General features: G+C 40.1%; 1 protein-coding gene across 5 annotated transcripts in view; it reads left to right on the top strand.

Annotated features, from left to right (window-relative positions):
- Positions 1-8,960: 8,960 nt before the first annotated feature.
- TMCO1 (transmembrane and coiled-coil domains 1) overlaps positions 8,961-21,272 on the top strand; it is a 49,305-nt gene continuing 36,993 nt past the window's right edge. For 4 of the 5 annotated variants that reach the window (XR_014842714.1, XR_014842715.1, XR_014842716.1 and 1 more), the window contains exons 1-3: positions 8,961-9,168; positions 9,595-9,672; positions 14,893-14,952. Coding sequence is in view for 2 of the 5 variants with exons in the window: in XM_085020246.1 (XP_084876372.1) it covers positions 9,099-9,168; positions 9,595-9,672; positions 14,893-14,952 (208 nt within the window). In the remaining 3 variants the exon portion in view is untranslated. The remainder of the gene's footprint in view (positions 9,169-9,594; positions 9,673-14,892; positions 14,953-21,272) is intronic. The other variant, NM_001167585.1, reaches the window with a different exon arrangement.

The following is a 21,272-nucleotide window of genomic DNA, read 5'->3' on the forward strand; positions in this document are numbered from 1 at the left end:
ATTTTTTAAAAAAAGAAACACTGCTTATTTTACAAAATTCCGATCCAAACTCAATATATTTTGGTGTCTTTCTACTATCACTGTAGATCTTCTAAACATGGGATGCTTAAATGCCCAGGTGAAAGTGGCAGTAAATCAGAGGGTACTTGAAACCACAAAAGAAATGTGAGATACTTTTCTATAATATCATTTTTAGTTGATGGCAAGTAATTTAAAAGATTACTTTTCTGCTCTTCTCTTTATATACATATATCAAAGTGATATAGAATTGAATATAAAAAGAAAAAATACTTTTCAGCTCATATGCAGAGAATTAGATTCACTATTATTCTTGGCTCATGACACATGCTCACTGGTTCTTTCAAGGCCCTCAAGCATTCATTCTTTCATTTTGGGGTTGAATCATGAGTTGGAGCTACAGCCACAGCAATGGGGTCTGAGCCTCGTCTGTGATCTATAGCACAGCTAAGGCAATGCCAGATCCTTGACCCATTGGTTGAGACCAGGTATCAAACCTGCATCCTCATGAATTCTGGTTGGGTTCATGACCACCCCGCCATGATGGGAACTCTCCTGCAGCCCCCAGCCTCTCCCCATTCAAAGTAACACTATCTAAATCATCATTTTCTTGCTTTCCTTTTTTTTTTTTTTTTTCCTTAGGGTTACATGTGTGGCATATGGAAATTCCTGGATTAGGGGCTGAATCAGAGCTGCAGCTGCAGGCTCATCCCATAGCCATGGCAACACTCCAAGGCACATCTGCAACATATGTCATAGCTCGAGGCAAGGCCAGATCCTTAACCGACTGAACGAGGCCAGGGATTGAACCTGCATTCTCACAGACACTGTGCTGGGTTTTTAACCTGTTGAGCCACAATGGTAATTCCATTCTTGCTTTTCCTTTTAATAACACAGATAAATATGTTCCTAAATAGAATTGGGGAGGCTTAGAAATTATTAACTTTATAAAAAGTCTACCACGTGCTATATGTAATTTTTACGAACATACTTTTTTTTAATTTTATTTTTATTATTATTATTTTTTGCTCGTTAGGGCCGCACTGCGGCCTATGGAGGCTCCTAGGCTAAGGGTCCAATTAGCACCAGCTGCTGGCCTACACCACAGCTATAGCAACATGGGATATGGGCCGCCTCTTCAACCTACACCACAGCTCATGTCAACTCCAGATCCCCGACCCACTGATCGAGGCCAGGGATCAATCTGCATCCTCATGGATACTAGTGAGATTCCTTTCTGCTATGCCACAGAGGGAACTCCTCTATTTTATAAATGAGTTCTTTTGTATCATTTTTATTATATTCCATATATAGGTGATATGGTATTTGCCATTTTTTTTTTACTAACTTCACTTACTATGATAATCTCTAGATTCATCCACCTTGCTGCAAATGGCATTATTTTGTTCTTTTTTAAGGCTTAGTAGTATTCCATTGTGTGTGTGAGTGTGTGAGTGTGAGTGTGTGTGTGTATGATATATCACATCTTTATTCATTCCTCTGTCAGTGGACAGACTATTTTTACTCAGTATGGTATTGCTAGGATTAATCTATATTATGGCATATAACTGTAGGAAATTCACTTGGAGTACTGTGTAAACATAAAAATTAATATATTTTTTGTCTTTTTAGGGCCGCACCTGCAGCATATGGAGGTTCCCAGGCTAGGGGTCTAATCGGAGCTGTTGCTGCCAGCCTGCGCCAGCGCCACAACACCACCAGATCCGGGCATCATCTGTGACCCACACCACAGCTCATGGCAATGTGGATCCTTAACCCACTGAGTGAGGCCAGGGATCAAACCTGCAACCTCATGGTTCCTAGTCGGATTTGTTTCTGCTGAGCCATGACAAGAACTCAAAAATTAATATTTGGATTGCTAATTTATTTATCTGTTCCTACCTATAGATGGACATTTGGGTTGTTTTTAGTTTTTGGTGTTAAAGAGAATGCTCACGTGAATAATCTCGTATATGTCCCGGTACTCATTCAAGTTTCTTTTGGGTATATAGCTAGGAGCAAAATGGTAGGTCAAGGGGTATGCAATTGTTTATCTTTGGAGGATAATGACAAACTTTCCAAGAGGGCTGTATCAATTTACACTCTCACCTGGAATGAGTAATAGATTCTGCTAGTCTATAGCCTCCAGATATGGTCCAACGTAAAATTTTTTTTTAATTTTGATATGTATAATTTCAAGCTTACCATTTTAACTATGTCTAAGGTACAATTCAGTGGTATTTAGTACATTTATATTGTTGTACAATAGTCACCCACCACATCCATCTCCAGAACTTTCATCTTCTCAAACGGGAAATCTGTACCCATTAAATGCTAACTCTCCTTTCCTTCCTCTCCCCAGTCCTTAGCATCCACCACTCTATTTTCTGTCTCCGTGGATTTGACTACTCTAATAAGTACCTCATAGTGTGGAATCATACAGTATTCATCATTTTGTGACTGGCTTATTTCATGTAGCACAGCGTCTTCGAGCCTCATCAATGTTGTAGAATGTGTTAGAATTTACTTCTTTTTTAAGGCTGAATCACACACACACACACATTTTGGTTATCCATTCACCCATCTATAGACACTCAGTTTGCTTCCACCTTTTGGCTAATGAAAACAATGCTACTAGAAAATATGAATATTGTTCAAGTCCCTGCTTTCAGTTCTTTTGGATATATACCCAGAAGTGGAATTGCTGGATCATATAGTAATTCTATGTTTAATTTTTTGAAAAACCATGGTACTATTTTCTTTTTTATTTATTTATTTATTTTTTATTTCTAAGACATTGTCTTCCTTTATTTTCCCTTTTTGGGCTTTATGTCTTTTCATTTTTTTTTATTACTCAAATGAATTTATCATATCTGTAGTTGTATAATGATCATAACAATATGATTGCACAGGATTTCCATCCCACAGCCCAAGCACATCCCCCCACCCCCCAAACTGTCTCCTCCAGAGACCATAAATTTTTCAATGTCTGTGAGTCAGTATCTGTTCTGCAAAGAAATTCAGTCTGTTCTTTTTTCAGATTCCACATGTCAGTGAAAACATTTGATGTTGGTGTCTCATTGTATGGCTGACTTCACTTAGCATGATAGTTTCCAGGTCCATCCATGTTGCTAAAAATGTCAGTATTTCGTTCCTTTTAATGGCTGAGTAATATTCCATTGTGTATATGTACCACATCCTCTTGATCAACTCCTCTGTCAGTGGACATTTAGGTTGTTTCCATGTTTTTGGCTATTGAAAATAGTGCTGGAATGAACATTGGAGTACATGTGTCTTTGTGAGTCATGGTTTTCTCTGGATAGATGCCCAGGAGTGGGATTTCTGGATCAAATGGTAGTTCTATGTTTAGTTTTCTGAGGAATCTCCATACTGTTTTCCACAGTGGTTACACCAATTTACAATCCCACCAACAGTGTACTAGGGTTCCTTTTTCTCCACCCCCTCTGCAGCACTTATTGTTTGTAGACTTTTGATGACAGCCATTCTAGCTGATGTAAGGTGGTACCTCAGAGTGGTTTTGATTTGCATTTCTCTAATAATGAGTGATGTTGAACATCTTTTCATGTGTTTCTTGACCATCTGTATGTCTTCTTTGGAGAACTGTCTGTTTAGATCCTCTGCCTATTTTTTGATGGGGTTGTTTGTCTTTTTGTTATGGAGCTGCAGAAGGTGTTCATAAATTTTGGAGATGAATCCGTTGTCAGTTGATTCACTTGCAAAGATTTTCTCCCATTCTGTGGGTTGTCTTTTCGTTTTGTTTAGGGTTTCCTTTGCTGTGCAGAAACTTTGAAGATGGATTAGGTCCCATTTGTTTATTTTTGTTTTTATTGTCAATATTCTAATAGGGGGATCTGAGAAAATGTTGCTGTTGTTTATGTCAGAGAGTGTTTGGCCTATGTTTTCCTCTAAGAGTTTGATAGTGTCTGGTCTTATATCTAGGTCTTTAATCCATTTGGAGTTTATTTTTGTGTATGATGTTAGAGAGTGTTCTAATTTCACTCTTTTCCATGTGGCTGTCCAGTTTTCCCAGCACCACTTATTGAACAAGCTGTCCTTTCTCCATTGTATATTCTTGCCTCCTTTGTCATAGATTAGTTGGCTGTAGGTGCATGGGTTTAATTCATGGTACTATTTTCTTTCTTTTCTTTTTTTGTCTTTTTAGGGTTGTACCCATGGAATATGGATGTTCCCAGGCTAGGGTTCAAATCAGAGCCACAACTGCTGGCCTACACCACAGCCACAGCAATGTGGGATCTGAGCTGTGTCTGTGACCTACACCACAGCTCACAGAAATGCTGGATCCTTAACTCACTGAGAAAGACCAGGGATTGAACCTGCATCCTCATAGATACTAGTTGGGTTCATTACCACTGAGCCACAAGGGGGAACACCCACCATACTATTTTCCTCAGTGGTTGCATCATTTTACACTCCCCCAGCAATGCACAAGTGTTCCAAAGTTTCTCTACATCTTTGCCAACATGCTATTTTCTGGTTTTGCTTTTTGTTTGGGCGGGATTTTTTTTAATGTAATTGCCATTCTACTGGGTATAAAGTGCTATCTTATAGTTTTGATGGGTATTTCTCTAATGATTAGTGATGTTGAGCATCCATTCATGTCCTTATTGGCCATATGTATATCTTCTTTGGAGAAATGTCTATTCAAGTCCCTCCCCACCCTTTTTTTCTCCTCCCCCTCAGCATGCAAATGTTTCCAGGCCAGGGACTGAACTCAAGCCAAGCAATAATAATGCTGAGTCCTTAACCACTAAGCAAACAGAGAACTCCCTCAAGCCCCATTTTTGGTTCTTTTTTTTTTTTTTTACTTATTTTTTTAAATCTTTTTCTAGGCCCGCACCCACAGCATATGGAAGTTCCCAGGCTAGGGGTCGAATCAGAGCTGTAGCCACCAGTCTATACCACAGCCACAGCAATGCGGTATCTGAGTGGCATCTGCAACCTATACCACAGGTCACAGCAACACTGGATCCTTAACCCACTGAGCGAGGCTAGGGGTCAAACCCGCAACCTCATGGTTCCTAGTCAGATTTGTTAACCTCTGAGCCATGGCAGGAACTCCACAAGCCCCATTTTTGTATTGGGTCTTCTTTTGGTTCGTGTTTTTGAGTTGTACATTGTTCTTTAAATACTCTGGATTTTAATCCCCTGTCAGATATGCTTTGCAAATATTTTCTCCAATTTTACAAGTTGTCTTTTTCACTGTTTATCCTTTCATGCACAAAATTTTTAACTTTGAAGTCCAATTTATCGATTTTTGTTGTTGTTGCCCAATTTCTCAGTGTCACATCTAATAAATCATTGCCAAATCCAATTTTTCAGCTTTTCCTGTCAGTATCATGGTTTTGATTATTGTAGCTTTGTATTAAGTTTTTTTTTTTTTTTCCCCAGTTGCACCTGTGGCATATGGAAGTTTCTGGGCCGGGGATCAAATCCAAGCCACAACTGTGACCTACACCACAGCTGTGGCAATGCAGGATCCTTTAACCCACTGCACTGGGCTGGAGATCCAACCTGTGCCTCTGAAGCAACATAAGTCTCTGCAGTCTGATTCTTTTTTTTTTTTTTTTTTTTTTTTTTTTGGTCTTTTTAGGGCCGCAACCACCTCTATGGAGGTTCCCAGGCTAGGGGGTTGAATCGGACCTGCAGCTGCTAGCCTATACCGCAGCCACAGAAACACCAGATCCGAGTTGCGTCTGTGACCTACACTACAGCTCACAGCAATGCTGGAACCTTAGTCCACTGAGTGAGGCCAGGGATTGAACCTGCGTCCTCATGGTTACTAGTCAGATTCATTTGAGCCACGACATTTAACTTCTGCAGTCTGATTCTTAACCCATTGTACCACAGTGGGAACTCATTTTCACTTTAGTATTAGTTTTATTTTTAATTATATTTTGGGAAGTAGCTTCATAATTTTTTAAGTGCTTAGAATTTCTGAAGGTCTTCATCTAGTCTTAATAGCCTTGTGGGGAAAAAAAAATCATCTACCCCTAAAAACCTGACTCCTCTCCTGTTTTCTCTGATGAGAATGTTGTCAGGTGTCTCAGAAGAAAATCTGGGCATTGGCCTCAACTCCTTTCTCTTCCAAATTCTCCATATCCAATCTCCTTTGTATTTGAGAAAGATCATTAATGGCTACATGAAAAGAATGGCCTGGAGGGGACAGAGCTGGGTATGTAACTGGAGACCAACCACTTAGAAGGCTGTATCACAAGGAAGGCAATGGTAGATGCAGCCAAACACCTGCACAATGAATTATTAATGGGACTCTTGGAATGGATGTGGCAAAGATGTATAAGTCCCCATGTATGAATTTTCCCAGGAATGATGATGAAAGTTCCCCATAGTCCCTGCCTTAATTCTTTCCAATTAATCTCTGTGTGCAGATTACAGACCTATTGAGTTACAGGATGGCCTTTCAGAGCCTCCAAAATCACACTTTCCTGAGATGTAAGCATCTTTCGAACACTGTTAACATGGGAGGTGGCTCTCCAAGGCCCAGGTAAAGCTGTGGCAAGAAATAAACCTCAGTGCTGAGGGGGAGAGAGAGAGAGAGCAAAAACAAAAACAAACAAAATAACAAAGGAAGGCAATGGTGACTTAAAGTGTGCTAAAGGGTATTGAAAAACATGGAAGAATAGATAAGAAGGAAGAACTTCTCAAACTTGGTGATTAGACATGTACAATAAAGAAGAGGGAGTTATTAAGAATAGTTCATGTATTTCTGGCTTGAAACATCAGGTAGAGGATGGAGTTACTTATTAAGAGAATAACGGAATAAGAGCAAAATTGGAGTTTCGGTGAAAGAACTGGGTAGGTTCAGTTTGGGATATCCAAATGGAGATGCTCAGCTGGCAGTTAAATAGTAGGTCCTAAAATAAGAAAAGACATTTGGGCCACAGATATTATTTCATGAATTATCAGTGAATAGATGCTAACTGAAGCTATTAAAGAAAGCAAGATCACAGGGAAAATCAGAAAAAATTAGCTCAAGAATCATGTGGTAGCGGGTTTAATAACAACTACTAATAGGGAGTTCCCATTGTGGCTCAGTGGGTTAGGAGACAGACTAGCATCCATGAGGATGCGGGTTTGATCCCTGGCCTCAGTGGGTTAAAGGATCTGGCGTTGCTGAGCTGTGGTGTAGGTCACAGATATGGCTCAGATCCTGTGTTGCTGAGGCTGTAGTGTAGACGGGCAGCTGCAGCTCTGATTTGACCCCTAGCTGGGGAACTTCCATATGCCACAGGTGCGGCCCTAAATTAAAAAAAAAAGAAACAACCTGGTAATAATAATAGACATTTATGGTGACCTTTCTATGAACCAGGTGCCATTCGATACACTTTACTTAAATAATCTTTTTTTTTCTTTTACTAAAGGCTGCACCTGCAGCATATGGAAGTTTCCAGGTTAGGGGTTGAGTTGGAGCTGTAGCTGCTGACTTACGCCACAGCCACAGCAACACTGGATCCAGGCTGAACCCAATGAGGGAGGCCAGGGATCAAACCCTCATCCTCATGGGACACTATGTCAGGTTCTTAACCTGCTGAGCCACAACGGGAACAATCTTAAAAAGAAGAACAACAACAACTTTTGGATTTAGGTACTATTAAGTCATTTTACATTAAAAGAAACCAAGGCAGAGTGCAGTGAAATAATTTGCCTAAAATCACACAAAAAAAGTATAAACTAAGGCAGAAAGAAGATATGGGTCCAGGAAATAGTGACTCAGACCCTAGAAAATAGTGAAAGGAAGTCCCAGGCAAAAGCCCTGTAGTAGTCATAGAAATTACAGAAGGACAGTGAATTTTTGGAGGGTGGTCTTCATGGAGAAAAGCTTGAAACCTAAAAATTAATACAAGTGAGAGATAAGATATAAGATAAAGGAGTCTGAGAGTTCCTGTTGTGGCGCAGTAGAAACGAATCCGACTAGGAACCATGAGGACCTACACCACAGCTCTGCCTGGATCCCTAGCCTAGAACTTCCATATGCTGCAGGTGCAGTCCTAAAATTAAAAAAATAAAAGGCTGGAGTTCCCATCGTGGCGCAGCGGAAACGAATCCAACTAGGAACACCATAAGGTTGCGGGTACGATTCCTGGTCTCGATCAGTGGGTTAAGGATCCGGTGTTGCCATGAGCTGTGGCGTAGGTCCCAGCCGCGGCTCGGATCTAGCGTTGCTGTGGCTCTGGTGTAGGGTGGCATTTATAGCTCCGATTGGACCCCTAGCTTGGGAACCTCCATAGGCTGCTAGTGCAGCCCTAAAAAGCAAAAAAAAAAAAAGGAATCCGGCAGCATGTAGTAAAGATGTCATTGAACTTCCTTCTAAGCACTGTTCTTCAACAACACAGTGTAGGGTCACTGACTGCTTCAATCCCTTTCACTAGCTTTCTCTGACCAACCCCTGAACTGGGTCACCGCAGCATTCTGGATATACCTCTATAATACCCTAATCACACTGTATGTACCAGTTTCTCTCCTTCGCTAGGACGTGAGTGCCTGGAAGCCAGATGCTCATGACTCATTGATGTTCGCGGCCCCAGCCCCAAATCCGTGGCCTGGCACCGAATTTCGGTGTTTGCGAAAGTCAATTTCTCCACTTTACACAAAACTTGGCTGAACTACCTACTTTGTCTTAGATGTGGGGCTGAGGCAGAAATTCGGACAAGTCCAAACAAGCGGATTTCGAGCGAGAAGAAGGAGCACACCCACAACAACCACAACCAAAAGCTAAGGAGCCAGATCCCACCAAGGCAACACGGTCCCAGCTGCTCCAATTGCAACTCTCGCGAGATTCGGCGTCAGCGACAGCCCCCGACACTTGCTGCTCCGTTTCCTCTGTATTCTCGCGGCTACGCAACAAGCCAGCGCGAGCACTTCCGGCGCTGCGCGCAGAAAGCGGAAGTGTTACTTCCCGTCTGTCAGAGTCGGTGTGTAACTCGGTGGTCCTGAAGTCTAGGAGTCGTGTACATTTTGCTTTCCCTGGCTCTCGAGCGCTTCCCCCCTAGCGGGTGGGAGTGCAGGGACGGAAGCGCGAGATGAGCACCATGTTCGCGGACACACTGCTCATCGTTTTTATCTCCGTGTGCACGGCTCTGCTCGCCGAGGGTGAGAGCGGCCGCTTCTCTGACGTTTGCTCAGTTCCTGGGGTGGGGGAAGGATCCCGGGCCCAAGGTCCCTCGCGCCACCAAGGTCGCGAGCCTTGCTTCCTTTGGCAGGGGCGGGGGTGGGGGTTCGTCTCCTCTACTCCAGGGAATCTTTCCTCCAGGAGCCGAAGGGATGGTGTGGAATCGATTGCCGAGGTTTCTTTGGCGTAGAGTAGATTTCGCTTGGATTTCTGTGGAAGCACCTTCATATAATGTCACAGTTGTTTTGGGTGTAGAGTAGGTTATCTTCACAGTTGAAAAAAGTTAATTACTGCTGAATATAAGGCAAAAAGTTGGAAAGCATTCTTATCCAACAGTAACCACCAATAAAGGCTGTTGTAATTGTTCCAAACATTTCTTTATTAGCCTGTTGCTTCTAATATTTCAGGTATAACTTGGGTCCTGGTTTACAGGACAGACAAGTACAAGAGACTGAAGGCAGAAGTGGAAAAACAGAGTAAAAAATGTGAGTATGGCAACATCCTTTAGAAATAGTTGCAACACATCAAGCTCGCTGAGTGGCTGTTCACAGTACATGTTTAAATAGCACCAACTGATATAAAAACCTTATAGTGGAGTTCCTGTTGTGGCGCAGCGGAAAGGAATCCGACTGGGAACCGTAAGGTTGTGGGTTTGATCCCTGGCCTCGCTCATTGAGTTAAGGACCCCTCATTGCTGTGAGCTGTGGTGTAGGCCTGCAGCTGTAGCTCCTATTGGAGCCCTAGCTCTGATTGGAACCTCCACATGCCTCAGGTGTGGCCCTAAAAAGCAAACAAACAAAAACAACAACAACTTTATAGAGATACAAAGGTGAATCCAACCTGAAGTCTCTTTAGATGCAAAATATGTAATATAAACATCAGCAGAGCAAAGGACCTGAGGGATACTTAATGTGGTGTGGTGGTTCTAAAGAGATCCCATTGGTTTGTGAGGGGCCATGGAAGCCGTTGTGATGCAGATGGCCCTGCAGTCCTTCTTGGATAGTTAGAATTTGGGTAGAGGACTAGATGGGGGAAGGAATTCCAGGCAAAGGAAATAGCATATGTACAGAAATATGGAAATTTTAATCAGTAGGGCGTGTTTGGAAAACAGTGGGTCAGTACGATTGTCTTGGGGATAAGCCGGCTTTCAGTTAGGTATGATGGTTGAACGAGTATTTGAAGAAAGGGTTAAGAACAAGTTGAGTTTGTTTTTGAAATAAAACAGGAATTCTGTAGGATACAGCTGAGGGGGCTACTAGCAATGTAGAATGAATGGTTCGTCATAGGCTTGATTTGGCTTTCAGTCTTCTACCTCATCTTAGGACTTTATTCTATGATTTTTCTTTATGTCTTCATAAGTGTTTGAAATTTTCGTTCTTACAATATCCCATTTCCAATATCCACATAGCAACTGTTTGTGGTCAGTTATTCTCCCTTTAAAGAAAAGAAGATTGAGACTCAGAAAGGTTAAATGACATATTAATGTCACAGAGCAAACAAAGAATTAGAAGCCAAACTCAAACCTTTTAAATTATGGGTTACTTATTTACTTATTCAGTGTTGATAGAGCACTTCAGCATATTTAAAAACCAAGCTTATTATCTTACCTTCACTCATGTGATCCTTTCCCAGGATTTCCCTGTTTGGTGAGCAGAATCTCCTTGCTTCCAGTGGTGCAAGCTAGAAACCTTGCTATGCTTTCTTCATTTGGCTTTTGATTTTGTTCTTATTTTGTTGGTTGGTCTTTTTTTTTTTTTTTTTTTTTTTTTCTTTTCAGTTTCCTTGTTGATCCTGTTCTTGACCTCCTGCTATAGAGAGTAACCCAAAATTTATTTTTTTTCCTCTCTACTCACCCCTTTGGTGAAGTCATTCATGTGCTTTACTTGTCAGTGACTCCCAAATTTATATCCTTAGCCCACTCTCCTGAATGTTGTATTCACATGTCCAACTGTTGACTTGTTAATTCTGCTGGAATGTCTGACATACATCTCAGACCCAACCTGTCCAACTGAACACTTGTTCGTCACTTCCAAGCCTGTTACATTGGTAGCCTTCACAGTCTTGATCAATGGTAATTCTGTCCTTCCCGTTGTCAGGACATAATCCTTGTGTAGTTATCTTTGATTCTTCTCTCACAGTCCATATCCAGTACTGTTGGGCTGCCTTCAGATATATCCACAATCTGACCATTTTACATCACCTTCACTGATAACTACCATAGTCCAAGCCACCGTCATCCTTTGCGTGAGTTATTGTAATAACCTCCGACAAGTGTCCCTGTTTCCCTATAGTCTGTTCCCAAGATAGTAACCAGAACTACCCTTTTAAAAGTGCATCAGATCATGTCTCTCCTCTGCTCACACCCCTGTGATGGTGTCCCATTTTTACTCAGAGGAAAAGCCAACGTTTTCACAGTGGCTACAGAGCTTTCCTCTTATGATTCTGATATTCTTTCCCTCTCATTCACTCTACTCCATCCCCACTGATGTGCTTGCTGTTCCTCACTATATGTTGGCCTTACTCCTATGCTAGAACCTTTCTAATGACTGTCCCCTCTACCTAGCATATTCTCTATGATAGCGGCTTACCTGCTCTTCATATCTTCTTCATATCTTTGTTCAGAGCTCACCTTAGTGAGTCTTAACTTGACCACCCTGTTTAATCAGCCCTCCTCCTCTACCATTGATGCTCCTCATCTCTCTTATCCTGATCTGTTTTCTATTTGTTTGTTTCATTCACCTGCTAGAATGAATGCTTCACCATGGCAGTGTTCTTTTTTATGATTGATGTGCCTCATGTACCTAGAAGAGTGGCTGGCACATGGTAAATGTCTATTCAATATTTATTGATTTGAATACTTTCTTCTCTCACCTTGTATGTGCACACTGTATATGTCTACTGTTGTTGTTTGGCTTTTTAGGGCCATACCCACAGCACATGGAAATTCTCAGCCTAGGGGTTGAATGAGAGCTACAGCTGCTGGCCTACACCTCAGCCACGGCAACTCGGGATCCAAGCTGCGTCTGTGAACTACATCATATTTCATAGCAACGCTGGATCCTTAACCCACTGGGTGAGGCCAGGGATCAAACCAGCATCTTCATAGATACTAGTTGGGTTTGTTACCACTGAGCCACAGTGGAAATTTCCTGAAAGGTTTTTTCTAAAAGGTACCAAGTTTTGATTCAGGTGATCTCTAGACTCATGAGTGTGCTCTAAATGTCAGTAAGACTTCTTCCATTATGTTACTTTTATAATATAGACAGTGAAAGAACACTTTAATAAATGAGAAAGAGTAAAGTATTATAGGTAATTGGATTCTTGTAACAAAATTAATTATTTGAAAACATTTATTAAGTACAAAGTATAAAGTGTTTCTTTTGTTTACAGTGGAATAGGATAAAGCTTTTAGGATAATCTATAAACTGAGAACACTAGAATTCAGAATGCAGCAATTACCAGGTCATGGGCAAAAAAGTATTTAATAGTAGACATCTTTTATTTTTTGTCAACTCTGCTATCTCCATTTCTTATGGGGTGAAGTTCTGGTGAATATGTATCAGCAAAAAGAGTTTCTTTACAACTTTATGAGGTTAAAAGAAAGGTAATTTTTATTAACCTTAGAAAAGATTTAACTAGTTTCAATCTAGTTTGCTAGAAGACCAGGTTAATTTTCATAGTATCATTTTATGTTTCTATACTCTAGTCTTCTTTTTTGTCCTTTTGTCCTTTTTTTTTTTGGCTTTTTAGGGCTACACCTGAAGCACATGGAAGTTCCCAGGCTAGGGGTTGAATTGGAGCTACAGCTGCCAGCCTACACCACAGCCACAGCAACACCAGATCTGAGCCTCACCTGCAACCTACACCATAGCTCATGACAAATGCCAGATCCTTAATGTACTGAGTGAGGCCAGGGATCGAACCCGCATCCTCATGGATACTAGTCAGCCTTGTTACCACTGAGCCACAACGGGAACTATCAGTAATACCAATTCTGCTTTTAGAATTTAGGCAGCAGTCTTAATATACTAGGGGAAAGATTCCTACCTGCCAATTCTCTTTAATCAGCTTTTAGAAATAATATATGTACTCTACTGTTTGCTAGTAAAGGAAGTATACTAAGATAATATAAGAAACAGATAATGTAAATAAAGTAAAAGTAATTTTTGGTATACCTATTGCTAATCTATTCGTAGGTGATTAAAGATAGTAAATATAAAATATAAATGTTACACTAGTCTTCAGAATCTTACTATTATTCTATTGTCATATTAATTGAAAAGCCTCAGAAAAAGCTGGTCTTAGATTTTTTTTGGCTTTCCTGATCTTCCTACCCTGTGCATGTATTTATCTTGCCAGTTGCCTGAACTATAATTGTTACTTGATTATCTGCCCTCACTAGCTTGTTTTTTAGAGGGCAAGGGTCATGTTTATCTTTTTATTTACCTAGAACAGTGCCTGTTAGGCAGCCAATAACTGAATGAATGAATTTCCACCTTCTGGAGTGAATATGAGAATGGAACTACAATTAATCATCAGAGAGCAGAATTTTAAAATTGTGTTTTGATACTTTATAAGGCAATAATCCTCAACCAGTGGTTTGAAAATCATTTCAGTTTTTTTTTTTCTTTTTCTTATTAAATGGGCCATGTTTAATTCTACACTCATTTTCTCTAGACCACAGTGTTTGGTCATAGATTCATAGATCAGTTAACACAAGCAGCAGCTATTTCACCAACAGCCTTGCTGTCTTTAAGCAGCAGCAAATGTCAAAAGTTCAGGAATAGGCCCAGAAGGATGATGAAAAGAATCAAGAAACATGTCTTACCAACTGTCAAAATAGCAGAGAAAAGCATCTGGTATCCAGAACAGCAGGTAGAAAGGGCATCAGCAATGACAGGCCTAACCCTGTAGGCTTGTTGGAGTAGCTGTCCCTACTTCCCAGTTCTGTCTTAAGGGACAAACCAGGGAACCTCATAAAAGTCCACATAATACAAATTAGTTATTTTGCCATAAGTCCCATGTAATCATCAGTTTTAATCAGAGTAGGTTTTCTTGAAAACTTGCTTATCACATTGATCTCTCCAAGTCTCAGTACCAGGATGCCACACATCTTTGTGCTAAGGTTTCCTTCTTGAACTGATCATTGATCATCCATTTTCAGGCTGCAAAATCTCTGAGGATAATGCCAGTCACTAGAGTGTCTTATCAGCTGAGCCTCAGTGTTGTTAAGAGCCATCCTGGTTCTATCAGCTGTGCCTTGGTTTCTCATGTTGAACATCAAGGATTCAGAGAACATCAGCATAAGACAAGGCCACTCTGTGGGTCTTCTGGGGTCTTCTGGGGAGGCGAGGGTTGGTTGTGGTCACTGGGGGCAAGGACACGGTGGCGGAAGACCCAGGGAATATTCTTTGGCATGAGTTCTCCAGGTGGTCGCCATCCTGGCCCGTTTCAGTTTTGATAATGACTTTGTCTTTATAAAGTCTTCTATGGGTATTTGATTAAAAATATTTACAATATAACTGTTTTAGTCTTAGAATTTTGTCTAGCTTTTTACTAAGTTAAAGTTAACTTAATCATGATCATAATCAAACTCATTGTGTAACTTTCTTGTAAGCTTTCATTGGTTCAGCTGTGATAAAGCAGCCTTTGTTCCCTTAATGTACTGCATAATTAATTTTTACAAGTTACTATGTTGTTCACAGTGGAAAAGAAGAAAGAAACAATAACGGAGTCAGCTGGTCGACAACAAAAAAAGAAAATAGGTAAGACGAGTTACTGGTATACACAATATTGAGGTTTTCCTGGGGAAAAATTCTTGGATGATGAAACTATAAAAGTTATTAATAGTAGTAACTCATGTTTGTATATAGGTTTATGGTTTATAGTGCTTGTATACATTATTTTACTTGATTTTCTCCACTATTTTATAGGGCAAGTTCAAGCAGTTGCTTGTTTTTTGCTCTTAGCTTTGAAATTTGAGTGTAGTAAAATGATGTTAACAGTCATGACTTTTGAACTTGGCTGAAGGTTCTTGGCATAGTTTATAAAAACGTATTGTTTTTCTTATCTGAGATGATTATATCCAATTAAGTCTGAGGTACTTGTGTTTATTGTTGCCATGGCTTCCTTACCGGTGATGGAACTCCACCAAGGCGTAGGAAATTATCTGCTGAGTAATTTTACCTAGTCTGAAAAATAATTATATGTCTTTGATTTTTCAGTGTAATTTAGAATTTAATTACAGAACGTAATTCTGTTCTAAAAAGACAGTTTATAAACGACTACATATGATTTGTATTTATACTTTATGATGCTTCCTGATTCTAAAATCAGGAAAAAATTGTTGTGAAATTGTGTATTTGGTTTAGCAGCTATGTCTGTATTCCTAGGACACTGCTATTAAATCTTAGGAGAGAACTCTACCAGGCTAGACTCTACCAGTGTCCTATTCTGGTTAAAGCTCTTCAGTTTAGCGTAGGGGTATCAGATTTTTTTTTTTTTTTTTTTTTTTTGTCTGCAGCATATTGAAGTTCCCAGGCTTAGGGTCCAATTGGAGCTGTTGTTGGGGGCCTACGACAGAGCTACAGCAACACGGGATCCAAGACTCGTCTTTGACCTACACCACAGCTCACAGCAACCCTGGATCCTTAACCCATGGAGCAAGGCCAGGGATCAAACTGCAACCTCATGGTCCCTAGTCAGATTCGGGATTTGTTTCCAACACGAGGGAACTCCTTAACCTCATTTTTAGAGATGAGAAAATTGAGGCTTAAGTAACTTCCTCTTGGTCATTCAGTGGTATGATAGGATTAAGTCAGTGGTAGAGAAGGGGTTTGAACCTGGTCATTTATAACTTTAGAATCCACCTTTTTAAGCCCTGTATTTTCTAGGCAGAAGGATAGGCATATGCAAAGGCACAGAGGGACCAAATAGCAAGGTATATACCTGGATCTATAAACAGTTTAGTATAACAAATAAAAGAAGGGGTGTGTGGAATATTAGCAGATGAGGCTAGAGAAATAAGTAGGGCCTAGTTCATAAAGGTCTTTATCAGTTAATCTAAGGTAAGGAGGTTAACTCATATCCTGAAGGCTTCCCATTACCATTAAGGGATTTAAACAGAAGTTTGAAAACAGATTTTAAGGAAGGCAAGTCTGACAATAGGTTGGAAGATTGAAATCAGAGGGCATCATTCTAGAGGCAGGGAAGTTCAAAGACTTTTTAAAGTATCCTAGGCATAAAAATGGCAAGAACCTGAACTTGGCCAATGACAATGGGAAAGGGAGTAGGTGGTACAGAGCCAGTGGATATAGAGGAGGTAGATATAATAGGACTTAATGACTTTATTTTGGTGTATGCTACATAGAGAGGAGTAAATTTGGGAAGAAGCCCAGATTTCTGATTAGGAGAGGAAATATCAGAGGAGTAGCAGATTGGCATGAGGAAGAAGAGAAGAGGATTTCTGTTTTGAACATGTTGGAGTTGTAGTGCCTGTCTTATAATAGGGTGGAAATATTTGGTACACTGTTGGATGTTTGGTTTGGAGCTGGAAGAGAGATAAAGCTACAAATAGATTTTAAAATTATATGCTTATAAATTGTAATTGAGCCCATTAGGTAAATGAGATCACACAGGGAGACCAGATAAGAGTAAGAAAAGCCAAGTGCTGAGGATGGAGAGAGTCTTGAAACAATGAAATTTAAGGGATAGTAGAAGTAGAGCTCTGAAAAAATATTGCCAGAGAAGTTGGAAAGGAGTTGCATCACAGAAGTTGAAGGGAGAGTTTCAGAGGACAGGAAGGGTCATAGGGTGGGTGTTAAATATCTAAGAGGCATAATGGCGACAATCAGGGATTTAGCAAAAATAATTTCAGTGGCATGATAAGGGGACAGAGCCAGATTATATAGATTAGGGAGATAATGCATGGTGAGGAAGTAAAGACATTGAACATGGGCAGTTCTTTCAAGTGTCTTTGCTGTAAAGGATAGGCAAGATACAAAAATAGAAAGCAGGAGTTCCCATTGTGGCTCCACGGGTTTAGGACCTGATGTTGTCTCTGAGGATGTGGGTTTGATCCCCTGGCCTTGCTCAGTAGGTTAAGAATCTGGTGTTGCTGCAAGCTTCGGCGTAGGTCGCAGACATGGCTCGGATCCCATGTTGCTCTGGCTGTGGTGTAGCCCAGCAACTTTAGCTCAGATTCAACCTAGCCTGGGAACTTCCCTGTGCCACAGGTGCAGCCCTAAAAAAAGGGGGGTGGGGTACAGATTATCCCCTGCCCTTAAACTGACAACACAAGGTATCTTACACTCAAATTATTTTAACATGGAATGCAACCTTGAATTGTTCGCTCACCAAAATGCCAAAATGTCATCAGAAGGTAAAAAAATACATATTTATGAAGAGTTGCTTATCAAAATTTTAACTGGTTATAAGACAATATTTATTAGGAGTTGCTTGACGGACAAACATCCTATCCATTCTTTTTGTTTGTTTGTTTGTTTTTGTTTTTTAGGGCTGCACCTGTGGCATTATGGAGATTCCCAGGGTAGGGGTCTAATTGGAGCTACAGCTGCCAGCCTACACCACAGCAATGCAGAATCCAAGCCGAGTCTGCAACCTACACCACAGCTCACAGCAATGCCAGATCCCTAACCCGCTGAGCGAGGCCAGGGATTGAACCTGCAACCTCATGGTTCCTAGTCGGATTTGTTTCCACTGTGCCATGATGGGAACTCCCATCCTATCCATTCTGTAGATTATAAATTTTACTCTTAAATTAAGCTAGATGATCAGAAATCTGTAAACCTAAACTTGCAGTATTTTGGACTTGACAAAATTGCTTTTCCATTTCACCTTGGCATTTGCACCATTGGGAATGTCATGAAAAACTCAGCCAGATAAAATATATTGTAGTACTACTGTGGAATGTTTTTGAAAACCTTGTGTACAAGGTGATACTCCTTTGACAAAAAAATATGGAAACTTTCTAGTAGTTTTCAATGTCAAAAAAGCATTGATTCTCATAAATATTGATTTATTTTTAGCTTATCGACACTATGCTTGAACTGATGGTTCCCTCCAGCCCCTGCTTTGAACCGGCTGCTATTAGAGTCAGATTTGCTTTTCATCCCCAGCAACTTTATAAGACCACTTAAAAGGGTTTTTGTATACTGCCCCTATCTACCATTTTTTGATTGTTGCAACTCTTACTTTCCCTTTGCTTATATTCCGCACTTGGGCTTCTTTACAAAAGTAGTGGGTGGACTACAAATAAAGAGTGATACTGCTGCCCTGAAAGAATCAAGTTCTCAGTAACTGGAGAGGGAACAGCATATTCAGTGTTTCAGAGAAGCGAAATGTTGATATCACTAGGTGAAGCTCTTTCCAAGAGCTTCAAGAATGATCTTGGATAGAGCCATTAAATTTGAAAGTGAAGTGTCTGAAGATTTTATGTTTCTCATTCTTAATTTCAGGAGCAGATATTTTCGTTATTTTTCATTTCCTTCTCATAGACAAGAAACAAACTACTTTTGACGTATGAATTTTATTTATTTATTTGTTTGTTTGTTTGTTTATTTTTAGGGCCACACCCATGGCACATGGAGTTGCCCAGGCTAGGGGTCTAATCAGAGCTACAGCTGCTGGCCTAAGGCACAGCCACAGCAACTTGGGATCTGAGCCTTGTCTGCAACCTACACCACAGCTCAAGGCAACGCCAGATCCTCAACCCACTGAGCAAGGCTAGGGATCAAACCTGAAACCTCATGGTTCCTGGTCGGATTCGTTTCCGCTGCACCACAATGGGAAGGCCTGATGTATGAATTTTATTTATTTAGTTCTTTTGGCTGCTGTCAAGTTACCTCAAGTAATGAGGAATTTAAGGATATATGTGATCCAGAATTTAGGAAAAGCTGAATTGATTAGTCACAAGAAAGCAAGAACTGTGTGAAAACAAGTGCTGCAGGCAGAACAAGCCCTGAGATAAAGCCAGACGTTGGGCTCCATTGTTAATTCTCAGTACTTCTGTTGTTGAGCTTTCCTACTTTCTCTGCGGTGCTTTCCTAGCATTTAGTTTTTGTCTGCACCTAACTTGGCTTGTGTCCTGTGGTTCTTTCTATCTTGGTACTATTCATAAAGTGCTCTCCAGGATACCTGTATCACCGCTGCTTGAGATACTTGTTATAAATAAAGGGTTCTGAGTCTTACTCCCAGGCTTTACTGAAACAGAGTTTCTAGACATGCAACCCGGGAGTCTGCCTTTTTAATAAGCTGCCCAGGTAAATCTCAGACAAACTAAAGTTTGAGAGCCAATACTATATTATTATTTTTCTGCTTCTGTTCCTGTTATTAAATGATTTACTTTTTCAAATTCCTGGAAGAAGGAATCCAGTTAACTCAGTTCATCTTTTTAATGCCATAGGTCATGGGAAAGACCATGGATTGGGCTACCTTTTTGGTCCATTGTGGCAGGACAGGGGGTGTTAGGAATCCTCCTAAGGTTGAACCTCAACAAAGACTGTGGTGAGAGGCAGATATTCCCCAGAAGGTGGCCAGCAAAAGGAGGGCAGGCATTTGCTAAATGAGATATGTATCTCCTTTCTTGGTGACTTGGAAATGTGGGCAGACGTTTTTGAAATTTATTTGGGGCCCTGAATTTATATATTTATTCTAGGCCTTTATCTGTGCTTTTTGGACTTTCCATAAAAGAAGGTTGTATCAGTCATTTCACTTAAATTTTGCTTCTCCTAACATACATGAAATTTTAAAGGCATGTTGTTAATTGGTCTTCCATTCAGTACAACTAAGAATATAGAATATATACCTAACTCGTTTAATCTGTAGAGTGGCATCTGCTATTTTGATCATCTCTTCCTTATTTGAAAATGTTCCCCATCTCCCAAACTGATCAGTTGGATCAGGCTACCCAGCTGCCTCCTGAGTCCTTTCATTGATTTATGTTCTTTGACAGAAAAGACACTGGTTATTGACTAAGATAAATGAAGTTTTCCTTCTTGGTTAAATTATAAAATTTAGTCTTGTAAAAGCCTACTGCTGTCAAATAAAAATATGTAACAGATTGGCTTGAGGTTTGTTCATTCTGTGGTCAGAATGAATGTCATCATTGCTATTAGTTTATTCGGTAGCTATAAAAATACAGCCTTTTTTTAGTTGGCGTGTTGCCCTCTAGAATTTTAATTTTTCCTTTTGTCTGTCATTTTGGGTAATAAATCATTCTAGAATATAAATGTATCTTTTTCATACTTCCAGTTTCTTCTCTCCATGAAATTTCTTCAAATTTCACGGAGGTTGTATTCCAAAAGTTAAGTAGTAGATGGGTGTATAGAATTCCTTTCAAATGGAGGAAATGAGGTAAGCTTGTCCTCAGTATTAAATCCTGAGCTTCTAGATGTCATACAGCCAAGGATGGTTCACACAGGACAAGTGAACACTGAATGACACATAATATTTATTTACAGCTGTATTCATCTTTAAATTCAAGATCTTCAAGGGAGGTATAGAAGGTTTTAGAAACATTTTCACCCTCCTGTTGTCACCCTAACAGAATATGATAGAAACTCTAAAGGGTGTTTTAAGAACTTTTAAGGACTTAAATGTTTCATTTCTTACCGTGTCTTAACAGAATATCCTCACAAAACTTGAATCTTATATTTTAAATAGTGAGAATTAGTAGAATAGATCTTTGCTTAGCAATTATTAGAGTCAGGGTTTGGTAGTCACAATGGAAGAGAAATAAAGAAGGAGTTTAGTAATTTTCTAAGACCCGAAAGGAAAAAAGAGGGTAAAAGATAATGTGGGTCTTGGGAGAGAGAGGGAGAATAGAGCGTCTGAGATGGAATTAACTGAACTGGGATAGGAGAAAAATGATAATGGAAAGACTTCAGATTAGGCATTTCTCCCAGCAATTATTTAAAGGTACCATCAGTTTGGGGGGTTAATGGGAAGAAATGGAGGTATGTAAACCTAGCTGTGGCTTCATGGGGATATTTACAAGTGTGTTGTTCATAACTTGGGGAGTACCTGAAATCGCTTCCCTATTGGTTACATTTCCATTTGATCAGAT

This window comes from Sus scrofa, chromosome 4 (genome assembly GCF_054392235.1).
Source record: "Sus scrofa isolate SSC_HxYL_T2T_F1_AM1 chromosome 4, Sscrofa_HxYL_maternal_Yorkshire_Landrace_v2.0, whole genome shotgun sequence".
Taxonomy (NCBI): Eukaryota; Metazoa; Chordata; class Mammalia; order Artiodactyla; family Suidae; genus Sus; species Sus scrofa.